Source organism: Miniopterus natalensis, chromosome 6 (assembly GCF_054644295.1).
Source record: "Miniopterus natalensis isolate mMinNat1 chromosome 6, mMinNat1.hap1, whole genome shotgun sequence".
NCBI lineage: Eukaryota > Metazoa > Chordata > Mammalia > Chiroptera > Miniopteridae > Miniopterus > Miniopterus natalensis.
The window spans coordinates 62160363-62177624 of record NC_142086.1 but is presented as its reverse complement, the minus strand read 5'-3'; the positions used below and the strand labels follow the sequence as shown (position 1 = coordinate 62177624).

Sequence of the window (17262 nt, the reverse complement as noted above, 5' to 3'; positions counted from 1 at the left end):
CAAACAAAACCCCATAAAATGTTACTATTTAACATATTACAGTGTTGTAACTGAGGCTCACAAGATGTTGATGTGCACAAGGTCATCTAGCTTGTATTGGAGAACCAGAATTTAAGCCCTCTTTTGCTGAATCCAAAATCCAGAATCTTTTTAATCTCTTTCCTACTCCTGCCAAAGCTCCAATTTCACACACACACACACACACACCCAACCTCCCCTGCCAATCTTTTGTTGACACTTAGCTATCCAAGTATCCTGGATTATTTATTAGGTTCAGTAGATTAGGTCCTGGCCCACTAGGAATAGTATATGTCAGAAATACACCAACATCAAAGCTGCTCATTTCTTGTCTAGCAACAAGCCTCTTTTTTTCTTGATGTATACCATAGTGGTGAAGCACTTAAATGACAGCTTATTCAAATAGCACAACGTGAAATATGCTTTCCTTGTCAAAACTCTGTTTTCTTTTTAGCATTTAGAGTTTTCATTTTTATTTCCATACTGTCATGACTTCCAGTGCCCAGACATCTTTACAGATTGATTTCAATGCATTTCATAAAATTGACTGTATTAACAATTGGTTTTCACATGATTTATGCAACTTTAATGAGGATGATTTAATAGAGATTTCACTCTTGGGTGCTGAAATGAGCCTGCCCATGGAGGAAAGTAGACCTGATGAAGAGTGATGAGCGATGGTTAAGTTCTTCCTGATGCTGATTATTGCCCTGACAGACATGATCTCCATTGCTCTGAAAATAGCCTTAACCTATTTGCAGTGTCACAGAAGGATGATGTCTTTGTATTTAAATATAATAATTGTCCCAATTCTATATAATTACCTTCATTGTTTTAGCCAGTCTTATAGTAGTACTCAGTATTTAATTTGCTATATTGAAAAATAAACTAAAATAACTATATATCATGTTAAAATTATATTTTCAACATAGTCTTAAAGGTATATTTATTTAGTACAAAAATATTTACTATGAATATTTGTTATGATTACCATTTACTGGGTACAAGACACTATAGTCAGAGTTTGGGGATGTGTTAAAGAGGGTAAGGCTTACTACTTGTACTTTAAAACTTTATTTTTTAAGATTAATCAATTCCATGAAAACGGAATTTTGTTAGCGTTTCAAGGAGTTTAAAAAATTCTCAGTAAATATGCTTATTCTGAAGTATGATGGAGACCTGTCACTTTTGTTATGATTTTATTGAAATAGAAAATGTTTCTCCTAATATTTACTTAATAGTCTTTCAGTTATCTGAGGGGTCATTGGATCATGGAGTAGTGACTCTTGTTGATATCAGAAACATCCAAACCTGTAGAGAAATTTTATGAGTTTATTTGAGTTAAACTGATGACAATTGCAGGGAAGCAAAAGCTCAATGGATTGAGAAAATGCTCTGGAAAATGGTAGTTTTACCACTTATTTTATACATCAGAATCAAAGGGGAAGACATAAGGGGGGTTACATTAAATCATTGGTAATAGGGGAAAGCTGCGTCGGGAGATCTCTGAGATTGGATAAAAAGTAAGACACATAGACACATGCTTATTTTACATTGGTGAGTACAGGATAGTTAACAGTTAACATTTACAGCACATAGAGGTGATATGTGAGAGGCCAAGATAACAACGAGGGGTCTGTGGTCTTGTGTTCTGGTGGGAGACTGTGCCCTGAGAGGTCTAGAATAAAGAGGATTGCTCTGACATTCCGAAGGTGTCTTATCTTGGATGCAAAAGACCATAGACAGGCTCAGTTAAGGTAAGGACTAACTTTTGTCAAGGAAGATACCAACCTAGGACATGACTACCCAGCATAACCTGCTTTTAGTTAGTAAGTTTTTATGTCAAACCATGCAGGCCTCCCCTGAGCTCGTCAGGTTTAGTATGTGGTCCCTTTTTGGTCCACACTGTTTAGATCAAAGGTCCCTGTAAATTTTGGTACCATCCCCATTTATGTCATCGCATTAGACAACCAAGCAGATGAAATTGAAGACTTGTCATGTTTCACTGATCAGATTCAATGTCCGTTTTGTAAGTGTGCTTTTAGATTTAGTTTAGATAAATTAAAGTGACTTCAAGTGAAAAGGACCTATTACAACTATTCCTGAAAAACAGAGATAAAGAAAGTCTCAAACCTTGACACTATTAACAGTAAGTGTACTATTCTTGTGTAGGACTGGTACATTCTGTAAAATCTTATTAGCCTCCATGCCTTGACAGCCTGTATTTTAATGTCACATTTCTTCCTTCTAAAATATATTTTTATAAATGTTTTGTCATGAGATACTACTGTTTTTTCTTGCAATTCTAATATGCACTCAATATTAACCAGAGATGAAATTATGTCCTATATAAATATGCACAAGGGTGAAACATACATAATTATACCCTTGGACACTTTTTTTTCTGCTTCAGGTAGTAACAGATACGTTGGCAATTTATTTTATATCTATCTTCTGGTTTTAATCCAGCTTATTTTGCTATTTATACAAAATAAGTTGAAAGAAATATCAAATTAATTAAACAAGTATTTATTGAGCTTTAAGCTTGGGACTTACCTGGAGGTCACCAACCCCTTCAGCATGCCTTGCAAAACTTGCAAAGCATACATCTATGTACCATATTGTCATTCATCACAAAAAGAGAGGGCATTAAGATCTCTTTCAGATAATCTACTGCTGTGCTAGTTTTTAAAAAATGAAATATACAAGAAGCAGTTGTTTCTTTCTTGTTCAAATGGTTCCCAAATGTTGAAATTTGGGCTATTATATTTTTGAAATACTTTGACTTCTTCTGTCTTACTTTCTCCTGAGCATGAAGATCTCTTTCCTTCAGTGTCACACCACTTGACTTAATTATTTTATCCAAATACTGTGTGCTTTCTGACACTCAACATTTATATCGCTTTTGGGAAGCATCTAAGTTCAGAAGACTCTGTTCTTTCTAAACAGCAGTGTAGCGTAGTGGGAATCTGAAATTCGAAGTAGTATAGTGGAAATCAGACCTATTTAATCTGGGGCAGTTTAGATCTTTATTATATTACCTGACCCTCATTCCCCTTATCTTTAAAATGGTAATAATAGTTACATTAGGGTTGTTTTGTGTGATGACTGTGCACAGTGTTTTCAGTCCCCGTAGTACACAGTCCATACACGACATACAGTTAGTGTGTTATTTCCGGGGTGAGCAGCAGCTGAGCCTGCCCTTGCTTGGCACGGCGTTAGTGGCTGGCCGGCAGGGAAGGTGCGGGGGTGCTGCCTTTCCCTCCGAAACATCTCACTTCTTGCTATCATATGATATCATTTTAATATGCATTTTAGTCTTACTATTTTCAAAGCAGAATGAAGATATTAAAAAAGTCAGTTCATGCTATAGAGTTTTTAAGCTCACTACACCCATAGAGCATATGACTCACAACTTGACTACTTTGGATACCAACTCAAAGAGCAGCCTTAAGGAAAAGTTTGCCTTTTTAATATATGAGAAATATCCACGGGTTCCGTTTGAGTGTGTGTGTATGTTATTGCATACACACATCAGAAAATCTCAGTGGAGATTAGTAAGTGTGCTACTTTTTATCTGTGTATTGCTAGTATGTTTCTTTAGATGTGTTATTTTTCTACTTATTTACAGAATAACCTTGGCATTCTCCCTGGTAGTAGGAATACTACATGCATCACCTCTTTCGGTTCTAACATCAGCGTTGCACCGGGGCTCATCGAGGAGCAGGTGTTGAACATTGATATAAACAGAATTTTCTGTTTCTGTCTACCAGAGCCAAAATCCTCCCATTCCCAGTATCCCCTGGCCAACGGAATGCGAATGCCAAACTAACTTCCAAATTCAGGTCTCAGGGGTGACTTCATTATGATGACTGCCATAATCCTGGCCCGAGGCCGTTCTGGTTTTAAAAATTAAGGCAGAGTAAAATTTTTGTCAAATGGCTACCTAGTGATTTTAGGTGACACACTTCTAGTTTGCAGATTTCTCTGAAATTGGTACATTGAGATTACATTGCAGTTCGTTGCTTAATAACATTTCTTAGCAAAGCTGCCTAATTAGAACAGAACTGTTGCTCACCATAAAACCCCCAATTGTTTATTATGGGGAAAAGCGTTCAGAAAACTTGAAGTTTTCAATAAAATCTAGGCATTTTAACATCCTAAGTGATTTGAGATAACTAATGAATAGAATCCTTTGACCAAACCATTTATAACAATAAGGCTTTATTTGAAAGGCGACTGACTTATTTAAAACAATTTATATTTAAAGGTTACATAATTTCAGAACTCATATGGCCTTTGTTTTTCTGGGGTGCGGTGGAGCATTGAAATTGGTGTCAGCAGTTTGATAAATTGAAATACCATTTTAGAGGCAGTAAAATTAAAAGGTAATGTTAAGAAGACTGTACTTGAACAGGTATTTTCTTATTAATTATATTAATTATTGGGAATGTTAAGCAATATTTATTAAGAACAAGTGTTTCCTCTGTCATCATTTTTAGAGACTTGTATTTTTATAACCATGTATATACCAGGCTAACATCTTTTAGAGTACATTTTTTTATATCGATACAATCAATCTCTTCAAATTAGTATGAAGGGATTCTCATATTTCCTTAAATTTAGTCTACTGCCATAATATACATGATTTGTATAACTCCATCAGGTAGAGATAATGTGAAAAATGATGTCAGATCAATCAATTTTGAGCAAAGGTCTGTATTACAAGTCTATGGAGATGCAGGAACTTGGTTCGTTATTGTCAGTTGCTCTCCGGGGGTTTCCCTCTCGAATGTCATGGAATAGCAATCAGTACTTACAAGGAAACCATGTCTTAGGTGCTCAAGTTTGTGTATTTCTTTTCTGGTATTTTAAAATCAACATTATGAAAAACACAAAGATGCTGTATGCATTTTAATAAACTTCCTTGAAAACACCACTGTCCTGGGCTGACAAGGCGGTAAAGAAATCTGCAAGGGAACCAAAGCTTAGGAAAGTACTGTGGCAAGTGATGAAATCAGAAACCTAAAACTTTGAGGATTAGTAGCAGGTGGCACAGGAAGCAAAGAGCTGAGGTTCAAAGAAGAAATAATAAAATTCTTATGGCATTGAAACATTGAATCAGCAGTTTGTAGTTCTTCCATAATAAGAATGTGAAGTATAAACAATTTTTAATTTAAGAAAAATTTCTGTCTTTCAAAAATTGTAATTATATTCAAGCTCTCTCAGAGAGCAGACCAAGAGATGGAACGCTGTTTCATCTTATGAGGTTTGTATAACTTCAGACCAAATTAGATAGAAACGATGCCTGAAGGAACATCACATACCAGCTTTACTTATAAAAAGAGACATGAAAATAGTAAATGAGATGTTGGCAATGCAAATTACATAATCGCTAAAAATCATAATGCATTCTACTGAGTAGAGTTAATCTGAGGAATGCGAGTCTGAGTGAATACGAAATAAACCAGTTAAAGTAATTCATCCCATTAAAGAAAAGGATACTGCGATTATCTAAATAAATGCATAGAAATTTCTGATCAAATCACTCATTAATAAAAAATAACACCTCTTTAAAATAAGAATGAGAGGAACATCTTTAACCTGATGTTTAGAATACAATGTGGATGTCCACTATCACACCTTATTAAATAACCTGAAACCTGGAGGACTCTCAGAAAACTAATACTGGATGACAAAACAGACCACACAAGAATTCGTAGATTAATTAAAATCACCGTGCTGTAAGTTGCTAAGAGAGCAGAACTCAAGTGTTTTCATTACAAAAAAGAAATGATAGCTATGTGGTGTGTTGGAGGTGTTCACTGACACTGTGCTGGTAATCATTTCGCAGCATGTAGTGTGTCAAGTCAACATGTTGTACACCTTGAAGTTACACGATGTTACATGTCAAATATGTCAATAAAGCTGGGGAAAAAAAAAATATATATATATATATATATTTATATGGTGTAAGCCCTGACAGTGGCTTTTCTTTTTGTAACCCAAGTGCCTGATTTAACCTTTGATTGCTGAGGGATCCACTTCAAAGAGGCACCTGCTCTAAAGAAGGCAATCTCTAATAAACCCATTGCCAGCCACACACTAGACAAAGAGCCAGGCAGCCTCCCCCGCTGGGGCTCCTTCATTTAAAAAATCTTGGTTAAATTGGATAACTGACCATTTAGGCTGCTGGTTTGTTCTCTTCCTGTGCTTTAAATCCCTGCTAAGTTTTTAATTCAACAATAAAGAGTGAGCCAGTAAAACATTAGGTGCCCACCCTCAACTCCAGAACACCAGGCCTGTTCATGAGCTCATCCTTTCCCCCTCTCTCTCTCTCTCTCTCTCTCTCTCTCTCTCTCCCTCCCTCCCTTCCTTGCCCCACATCACTATGGGTTATGGAACAGGTATAGGAATAAATAAATTTATAGGCTTAAGCATGCACACACAAAAATGAATTTCATATTGGTTTGACAGTCTGTGGTTGGTTTTATCATGATAAACTAATTTTATTGTATATCATTGTGGTCATAGCATCATGTCATTTGGCATGTAACTTGTATCAAAAAGAGTTCTGTCTCTTTCATTTTAAATAGCAACAGCTTTGTATTAGTCACATAGCTGTATATGAAATCATAGCAACTGTAATACTCTCTCAACCAGAATTACTCCTTGTTTTGGAAATGAGTTTTAAATGGATGGTGTTGATGTCCACAGAAGGATCAGAACTAATAAAAGAACTAGTTGACATTAATCATTCTCTTCTCTGCAGTCCCACAGTGCTTTATTAGTTCTTAAGAACTTAATTCATTCTGTTTTGATTTAGTACAATTTTTGTGCAGGCTCATCGCCTCTACCCAACCGGGAGTTTCTTGTGTAGTGTCCGGTCTCATTCATCTTTCGTGTCCCACTGCTATTAATAATTGTTCATATATGGAACAATCACAACTAAAAAAAATAAAGATTTTCTCTTTTTTTAGAATGTGCTTCTTGAATTTCTTTCAGAAATTTGATACAACTGTACAGAAGTGAAGATGACACAGAAATTTCCAAGGCGATTAAGACTCAATGGACTTCTTTGGGCCTCGAAGATGTACAGTTTGTAAATTACTCTGTGCTGCTTAATCTGCCAGGCCCTTCTCCCAGCTCTGTGACTCTGAGCAGCAGTGGCCAATGCTTTCATCCTAATGGCCAGCCGTGCAGTGAAGACGCCAGGACACACAGCAGCCAAGATCTGCTCTACTCATACGCAGCCTATTCTGCCAAAGGAACTCTCGAGGTAATATGACCATTTGTCTCTGTCATTTACGGTGAAATAGAATTAGAAAACAACAGCTTTCATCTAAATTGAACTAACTGGCAAGATGCAACATACCAAAGTAACCATTAAATGTTCTCAGTGTGGAGGTGCCAGGAAAGGAAAAGGAAGATCTGGATTGTCCGACCCTTTCCTTGTCATGTTTTGGAAGTGAAAACACGTTAGAAGAATTTAATTCAAAAGTGTTGAACATGTGACTGAGTCATTCACATTTTGCTGAACACATATAGTTCATGTTCATTTCATTCTCTGTTTTTGAAAGGCAAATTTTAATAGATTGATTAGGACAGACGCAATGGAAATGGAGACAGTTGGGTTTTGAAACCGTCGGCACACAAGAACCACAGTGGGAAACTGATGTGATCATTCACACATTTAAGACTGGAAATATTTGAAACCTAGTACTTCTACTTTCTTGAATGGAAAACACCTGAGCTAGGGGGCCAGCTGTGGATTATTGCTTTGCTATTTTGTGCGTTAGCTGGGTTTTTTTGTTTGGGGGTTTTGTTTGTTTTTGCTGGTGTGTTTTTTTGGCATTGTGGTTAAGTGCATGGCTTCTAGAGCCACATGGACGAATTTCTCTCTCAGCTCCCCAGTTACCTGCTGTTACTTATTCATGTAAGGCTGTCTCCTCATATCTGTGATGTGCACAATCATACAGTGGCACCTCGGTTTTCGAATGTACTTTGTTCCGGAAGCCCGTTCGAGCTCTGACATGTTCGAAAACCGAGGGATCCACAGCCCGCAGCTGGGCCTCAGGGTCTTGCCCTCAGCGGATGCTGCAGGGCCTGTTCCACTTCTGAGGTGTGTTCGAAAACTGAAGCATTTACTGTCAAGTTTACGGCGTTTGTAAACCAGAATGTTCATCAAAGGAGACTTTTGAAAACTGAACTATTTCCAACATCATAACTGTTGTGAGAATCAAATTGACTAATATAAGTGAATCTTGGAGGACAGAACCTAGGCCGTAGTAAAGACAATATGCCAATTAGACACAAGTAGTGTTAAAGGATAAAACAAACACCTCCATATGGAGAACACAATTTGAGAACTTAACCAGGCAAATTAGATGAAGACACTGACAATAACTTTTTAGAATTATACTAATAACTTAAATCTACTATGGTAAATACATATTAATTTCAATATCTACTCAATAAAGGATACACTAAGTTATTTATATGGATTTTTAAGCTCTATTTGTATTATGATTTTCAAAAGCAAAGCAATTTATAGGTGACTATTTTATATGCACATAGAATACTTGCATATTTCATGTACATGTTTTAGACAGGTGTATTATTGATACCCACATTTCTAATTAATACAACACTGGTGATTTTTCTATATGCCTTCAGATCATTTCCTAATTCAAATCAAGCTTGAGAGGTTGCTGCTGCTGATTCAGGCATACCTAATTTTTTATTTTGAGTACATTGTGTTTGCATGAATTTCTATCAGGCAGAACCATTAACAACTTCCTAAATTATTCTAGTTTGACTGCCAGCAAAGCTCCCCACTACTTTGCTTTTGACAAGGTTATTTGTAGAAGAGGAGTGCCCCTTTTCTTTGAAGAGCTGTCATGTCCATTCATCATATGACTGTTTTGTATAAGCTTCCAATTTTTGCTTTTTGGTAACAGTCTAAACAGCATTTGTGATATCTGAGATCTACTTCGAAAACCTGCTTAGTGCCAGCATGATGGATGGTGTACTTTGCAGCTTCTTTGTAATTCATCGAGCACTGGAAAGGTGACATTGTTTACCCCATCATAATGACAGGTGGGTCAGTAAGAGGTTCCTAAGGAGAGTTGTCCTGTCAGATGCAAAATACATATTAAAATGGATACATAAATAATTTAGCATGAGTGAGGTTAGCTTCCAAGAATAAACAGTAATTTATATTTTTATTAAAAGGTAAATATCAACTGTAGTATCAGCATAATGTTAAAGACATTGGTAGTGAGTGTTGACAACGTCTAGTCAGTTGTACAAATAGAATGAATGACTTTATGTGATTCCTGTGCAATTATTTCTTTTGTCCTTTGTGAAACCCACACAGATGCAGAAAGGAAAAGGAACAATTAATATTTAATATGAGTTGGTCAGATTGGGTCAGCCATGTTCTTAGTTTTGAACAGGGGATTTGTTTTTAGTCCAATATATTTTATGGATGTCAGAGTTTTCATTAAGCATTATTTTGTGTCTGACAGATAAGCCAAATCATGCAATTTTCTGTAGAAAAAATTTTTTTTTTAATATATCTTTATTGATTTCAGAGAGAGGAAAGGAGAGGGAGAGAGAGATAGAAACATCAATGATGAGAGAGTCATTGATTGAGCCCGCAACCCGGGCGTGTGCCCTGACCGGGACTCGAACCCTGATTGCCTGGATCCTAGGTCAATGCTCCACTGCTGAGCCATGCCCAGCCGGGCAAATTTTCTGTAGAAATTTATTTTCACCAACCCATTAATTGTGCTTAAATATTTTTATCAAGACATTTATCATTACCTCATTCCTTAGAGAACCCAGAAGCCAGCACCTTCCTGATTAGGTTAATGACTATAGGTTGGCCACTTCAGTCCTGGAAGCCTTAATGTTTGTATTTGCATAAGGGGAAGAATAATATCTCAAGTGGTTGTTGTGGGCAAGAAATGGTATAAACCATGTAAAGTGCCTGGCGCTTGGAAAGCACTCTATAAATGTTAGCTATTATTATTATTATGTGGCATAAAGTAGATATATTCAAGTGGAATAAATTAGGAAAATATCAGAACTATCTATCATGAAACTTGGAAGTACAAACTTTTACTGTATTGTCTGAATATAATCTTCTTGTATTCTGTTTAACATGACAAATATTAATCACCAGGGAGGAAAATGCCTTGATAAGCATGAAGAAATAATGAACTATATATAAATCTCTGATCATAGTTTAATTGAAAACTGAAAACTCAATGAAACTAGGAATGAACTATTTTATTTTTAAATGCAGAATTACAGATTCTGTCAAGTTGGGCCTGAAGAGCGTTCTTATCTTTGTTTTGTAAAATACCAGGATATATGAAATCTGAATACTATCAAATAATTTGTTAAAATGTCTTAAAGAGTAAAAATATAACCACTTCATGGAATCTTTGAATAATTTCTAGTCAGATGTCTATTTTCTCATGGCTAGGAAAAATTTATCTTCTTGTTTTATTTTAAATATTCTCAAACAAAAACAAACTTGAAGGCAAAGCTACATGCATTTGGCTCTGAAGATTTCCTGTTATAGATAAAAATATCAGAAAGCTAAAGGAGTGCAATGGGATTGTATTATTGTCTGAGTATGAAGATTAAGCTACTGTCTCACCAACAGAGAAATGTAAGCTTGGAGCTGTGTTCAATGCTGAAAATGACTTAGCGTTTATTCAACTCCTTATTTTTCTCTTGGAATCCATCTTTTGATCAACAATGAACAGTTGTGAGATAAATGGCTGTGAATACAATTGTATAAAGTTGTCATTATTTTTTTAATTACATATAATCCCTTTGCCCAAATCCCATCCATTTCTGATATTATGAGCTTTGTGCACTGAGTTAACCAAACAATTCCACAATTTCTGCTAATTAGAGGGTAATAATTATGGGACTAGTTTCTACATATTTAAGGTATATATATATTAAAGTGTATATTTTTCCAGTATTTAAAATTTAGACAGAAGCATTTACAAATAAAGAAGTGATCTGTTACAAGATATTGTCCCTAGTTAAATATTTGTTAGAAAGGCTACATCTTCTACCTGGGATAGAGAACAAAAGCATATAAAATATAAGTTTTAAAACAAAAATTGTTGAATTAATATTTTAGTGAGAAAGTATTTGACTATAGACTAATTTAACTAAAGTTATGTGTAAAGTTTCTGAATCTCCACAATTAAGTGTCATTTGACAGAAAATTCTAGGTGAGCCTTTTTATTTTTACTTTTGATATGATGAGGTATACCACTTATAAAGTGGTAATGTAACTTTCTTAGAAGATTTAATTTATATTTTAATTTCCATGAAATGCCAGCACTTTAAGTATGTAGTTTACATGTCAGATTTACCTCACTTTAGAACTAGAGGGATCTGTGTAAAAGTTGATCCTTAAGTTTATGCACTATTTTGGCACACTAATCTAATTGATTTTAAAAGGCAGAATTATGCCATATTACTTTCATTGACTCTAGGAAGAATTCCCTTGAATGAATTAGAAACTCCTTCAATATCCTTGCCTTAATAAGTTGAATATCATTTATTAAATAAAGTGCCCTGTGATTATTAATGTTTCTCCATATATTTTAATTTGATATTGAAAGATTCACTGACTAATATGGAACTTAGCCAGCTGGGTCTCACTAATATAACAAGAATCATTCAACATTCAGTGAATACATACTAAGTGCCATTTATATGCCAATCACAGGGGACAAAGTCATTAATAAAAAAGCTTTGGACACTGCCTGTATGTAGCTGGAAGTCTAACAGGGGAAACTGGCAGTTAGGTAAACAATTACAAAACTGCATTACTCAGTGCTGCTAGCTCGGATATGAGCAAGGTACTTAAATATCCTAAACTTCAGTTTCCTCATCTGCAAAAATGGACAGATATGTCCACCAAATATGAATGTTCTGAAGATAGACTGAAATGATTGATACAATCTCCATAGTAAAATGTGTAGCACAGAGGACATGAAAGGTTAAGTATTGATATTCTTTTTCCTTTATATTGTGTGATAAGTCCTGTCCAAGTTAATCCTCATAATAAACATTTGCACATGTACATGCACATGGACACACACACACACACAAAGGCTCTAACCCGCCCGCCTTTGGAGTAGAGGACAACTCTCCAACCAAGCCAACTGGCCAGGGCTACCTCTTCTTGCCGTTAACCACATAAATAGTGTGTTGTCCCGTGACTTTACAAGGTCAAGTACAGGTGTCCCATTCGTGTCCTGGACTGGCTTAAACCAGCTTGTTCCTGCTATCGAAAGTTGATTCTGTGGATGTTTCTAGTTCTGGTCTGGTATTTAAACCACAGAAGTTTTTAAATACTACACATCAGGGTGTTTTTGTTTGTTTTTGTGTGCGTGTGCCAGAGATTAGTTTTACTAACTTACAACTTCATAGCACTCGGCGAGACTGGAGTGCCAACGACAGCCCACCTACATTCGGGTGGGCTGGACAGAGCCAAGAACAATGCCATCGGGTAGAAAGCGAGAGTGCACCCAGGGTCCACTTCAGACCTTGTATGCCTTCCATTCAGGGTCAAAGAGGCAACTCAGAAATCATTAATTGTATAGGAAGTGACAGGATTTCCTTGTGTGTGTTTTTTTTGAAAGGGGAGTCCCATGGTCAGATAGAGTTTACCTCCTAGACGAAGCTAACGGAAGATCAAGAATTTCCTCAAATTATGTCAGATACAGGGGTGAGCAAAACTAGGTTCATAGTTGTAATAAAAATCATATTACAATTCATTAATAAACAATGATACAAGAATGAAATCTGTGTTTCCCATACTCACAATTGTAAACGTACTTATGCCTGCCCCTGTGTATCCTTTCCTGGGATACTTCTAGCTCCTGGAACATTTAGCAAAAATTATCTGCTGAGCTTCTGTCATTGTCCTCAAGCACCTGGAACTGGTCCACCGGCTCTCAGCCTAGACTTTCAAGACAATGATCCTATTTCCCCATTGCCTTCTGGCTTCACCCCAGGGGAAATGATTGAGTCTTTCCAGGATGCTTGTCTCTAGAGCAATTAACCAGAGCTGCTGCTGATGCTGTAATTGATTTTTTAAGAGTCTTATTCTTAGGTCACTGTAGGGAAACAGAGTAAATAGGTTAAACATGGGAAAAGTGATGAATTTACAGAAACTCTCATAATCACTTCTCACTGATGTTCATGAAAATATAAGTAGAGTAGGAGTAATCAATTTTACACTAATTTATTTTATTCATTCTCACTTTGGGAAAGAATAATCTAGATCCAGTTTCTCTATACTTCTTTTGTTTTAGGATTTGTAGACCAAATGAGGTTAAATCTTCTTTTCAGTCTATAAACCTTCTTTTTGCATGAATGGTCTCCTTTTCCATAAAAGCTGAAAAACTGACCAAGACACAGCCCTCTCTCAGCTGCGTGTCCACCAGCTAACTCTTGCTTCGAACTGTTGGGCACCACCGAGCTGTTGCTCTTTCCTTCACCGATAAAGTTCCTCAGATTCTATACTCATCTAATCCTCACAAATGCACATGACTTTGTCTGTTGACTTTGGAGACTGTAGACTTAAAATATAGAAATACAATCCTGACAGAACTGCCCTTCACTTTGGTTAAATTGCTATATTATAATTTTCAACTTAATTTTGCTATCATTCCAATGGATGTGTATAGGTTATATTAATTTTAAAAACTGCAAATATGTTAAATAATTACTGTATGCCAAGACACTGCATTTAGTATAACATTGTAGCAAATGTTTTCTTTCATCAAGGGTTTATTAAAAGAAAAAAGGATAAATACGACAAGCCATCCCTTTTTCTGATTGCTTAAACCAAATACAGCAAAATGTACTGTGTTTTGCATGCTTAATGCTGAATTCAGTTGGCATATACTAGTTTTGCTCGCTACATGATCTCCCTTCTGATTGGTTAAGAGTCCATTTTCACTGATTAGTACTTGTGTTGTTTCAGTTATGAAATATTTTCAATAAGTAAGTATAAGTTTAAAATTAGTTATTTAAATTAACAATTATTTAATATTAAACTATTAAGTATCTGATGTAGCTCCTTTCTTATCCTGTTTCTATCATCTTGGTCTTGATTAGGTAGAATAATGTTTAGAGACACAGTTTGAAAATCTATGATTGATTAGTGATGTCTGCCACTGGGACTGGGTAGGAAATAGTGATGGTTTTTATGCTTCAGTACATTGTGATTTTCCTGATAATGTCCATGATGAAAAGCTCTTGCATGAACCTGAAAAAGAAGTGCTAATAAAATTCTAACAATCTCTAAATATTGAATCCTTCTTAAGTACCATTATACTCATGCTGTTAAGAAGGACAAAGGTAAACATCAGAGATCATTTTGACTTTACAAGTTTCTAATAAGCATAAGCACTTTCATTTAAAGGATATTCAAAAGCTAAATTATATAAGCTAGTAGTAAATTTCTAAAGTAAAACTTGTATTGAGATGAATGATACTTCTGATCAATTATTTTGTCAGTATGAGAACTGCTTGAATTTACCATTTCTAATTTTGAGGAGAAAATTACTGTTTTAGTCAAAGCTGGCTTTTCAAACATTCTGTACATTCAGAATCTCTCTTAGAGAGGAACTAGGAAGATTCAGAGTGATTGATTTGATTGAGAATGTCAAGCCTGAAAATTTTCAAAGCATATATCGTTTCCTATGCATGAATAATTTTTGCTGCTTCAAGGTAGAAGAGAAACATGGCACTGGATTATTCCTCAGTGTGGAGCCCAGGCCACCCTCAGAGACACTTCTCTGACCCAGTTACATGTTATGATGATTCTATTTGTTTTACTTAGCTGACTACAGGAAATAATTTCATTTCTGTCTTCTGTTGATTCTGCCCCGGGTACTCCTCCATTTTTTAATAGAACCATAGAACTGTCATTGGTGGGATGCCCTCTGTGTCCCCACCTGTTCCTGGTGGAAGTGGGATTCTTGGGGTGCCACGGGAACAAGAAATTCCTTAGGCCCCCACAGGAGGATTAGGTATCATGGAATGCTTTATTGATGATATAATATTAAGGGAGTTCTCCAAGATGCCATTTCCCTCCTTCCCACCTTGGAAAAAGCCCCATTTTGTCTTCAGCAGAGCTAGGATTAAAGTCACTGACCAGAGTTTCTGCTCCATATTAAAATCCAGTCCAGTCCAGTATTTGGCTAGCTTAGCTCGAGTTCCCAGCAGCAGTCCACTGCACACAAGGTCTGCATGACCATGGGTCACGTGGCTCCTAGGGCCACATGGCAGGCTAGCACAGGTCACAGAACAAGCTAGAAACAGGAGTGTAAGAGGAACAAGAGAGAGAGAACTCCTTTGATCATTTTAACTAGGAGCTTAACCAATGAATCCTTCAGGATTTCATGAGCTTGCAGTGGCTTCACCCTGGAGCCAATTATCTTTAATCCCCAGGTTAGACTGACAAGCAGGCACCTTCCCTACATCACCCAGCTACACTGTGCATGTGCGCATCTTCCCTTTTGTTGGGCCCCTTTCCTGGTGATCTGCTGGGAATGGACCCGTGGCTCCCTGTGGGGAGTGTAAAACTGCAGCTTCCTGGTGCAGCTGCCCAGAGGACTATAATTATAATGTCTAGCCTCCACTTTGCTCTCTCCCTATTTTAATATTAGCTAGCTAGTTTCTATGGTAACAGAACCACTGACATAATAGAATCACTGTTTAATATTTTGATGTTTAGTCATTGTCAGTTGTCTGGTTTACGATTCCTTCTAATCACATATTTTACCATAGGTACAAGATAATTGTATTTTAATGTTTAATGTCTGTTTCTAAAGTGTGCCAGTCTTCCTCTCAGCTTTTTCTATATGGCCCACCACCCTCTGTTGTCATCTCAATACTTCTATTTTTAACCAAGGATAAAATATTTGGCTTTCTGTCTGAATTGTTGCTGTTGTTTTAAGTTATTTGTTCTTAGTTTTAAAATTAACATATTATTTAAACAAAATTAATATGGGGACTTTTTTATATTTCTCTTTGGTAAAAAAATTTAAAACAAAACAACTAGTTCCATTTTATTCTGGACCTCTCAGTACTCTCTCCTACGTGTCAGTGAAGTTCACAATGAAAAAAAGTACATATGGAGTGAATAGTTCAGTGGATACATAAATTCCTGCTTATTTGACATTTCCCAAAGGGACTAGTCATTTGGACGTAAGTTAATCATAGTAGCCCAACCAGTTGAGTGGACGATTTTCTAGTGTGACAGAATGAATGCAATAAGAAGAGGTGCCTGCAACTAGAATATGTGGAAAGAAATGGCTTGACATTTTATCATATCATTGTATATTGATTTGTGTCTAAGAAAAATTCACTGTGCTTTCTTCCAGCTGTGATTTTCAGCTTGCTTGAAGGTAAATAGGAGACATTCAGAAAGGACCTGGTTCAGAGGCATTCTTTGAAAGCAATAAATACATTTTTAGTATCACCTGTCAAACCACCAGAACACTGAGACTTCTATAATTACTGATTTTTAATGAATAGTTTCAAAGTACATAAGACAAAATAAATTGATATAATGATGCCTGTGTTGAGGAATATTTTTGTGAAAATACCCTATTTAATCTGTTGACATGAGCTATTTGTAAAAGATGAGTTGAAAAATCCTTTAATTGAAACTGCCATTGTTGATGCAAGTTATTGCTATTTTCCAATAGTATAAATGTTCTTTACAGAATTGTATTTTTGTAGCTGCCATGTCTTTGTGGTATGTATACAAACAAAAAAGTCACAGACTGGCCTACATCTTCTGAGATCACTGTGATTTTCCCCCCAAGTTCTCTTAAATAAGAAAAATATGTTTATTAATGTAACCAATTGAGTAATAGCCCTGTTTTAAGATGCTCTCAGTGAATCACAAGTAATTAGTAGGTAGCTTAGAAATTTGAAATTGGAAAGTATGAATTTTCTCATTTTTCAATGTGGTTATTAATATTATGTGATGATTTATTTAATCAGGTCTTTAAAATCACAGATCAACAGTTATGTATATCATATTGATATTAGCAAACTCAAAAATTGTATTAGTAAAGCAGTGATTTAATCACATTTTAATTGGAACAAAATTTTAATCAAAGAACATTCTGACAGAAGTGTTTTTAACAAATTAGGTTTTCTTGGCAAATCCATTTG

General features: G+C 35.9%; 1 protein-coding gene across 3 annotated transcripts in view; it reads left to right on the top strand.

Annotated features, from left to right (window-relative positions):
* Window positions 1-17262, top strand: part of NAALADL2 (N-acetylated alpha-linked acidic dipeptidase like 2) — a 910351-nt gene that overhangs the window by 501507 nt on the left and 391582 nt on the right. For all 3 annotated transcript variants that reach the window (XM_016218033.2, XM_087818309.1, XM_087818310.1), the window contains one exon: window positions 7024-7297. In XM_016218033.2, coding sequence (XP_016073519.1) covers window positions 7024-7297 — 274 coding nt within the window. The remainder of the gene's footprint in view (window positions 1-7023; window positions 7298-17262) is intronic.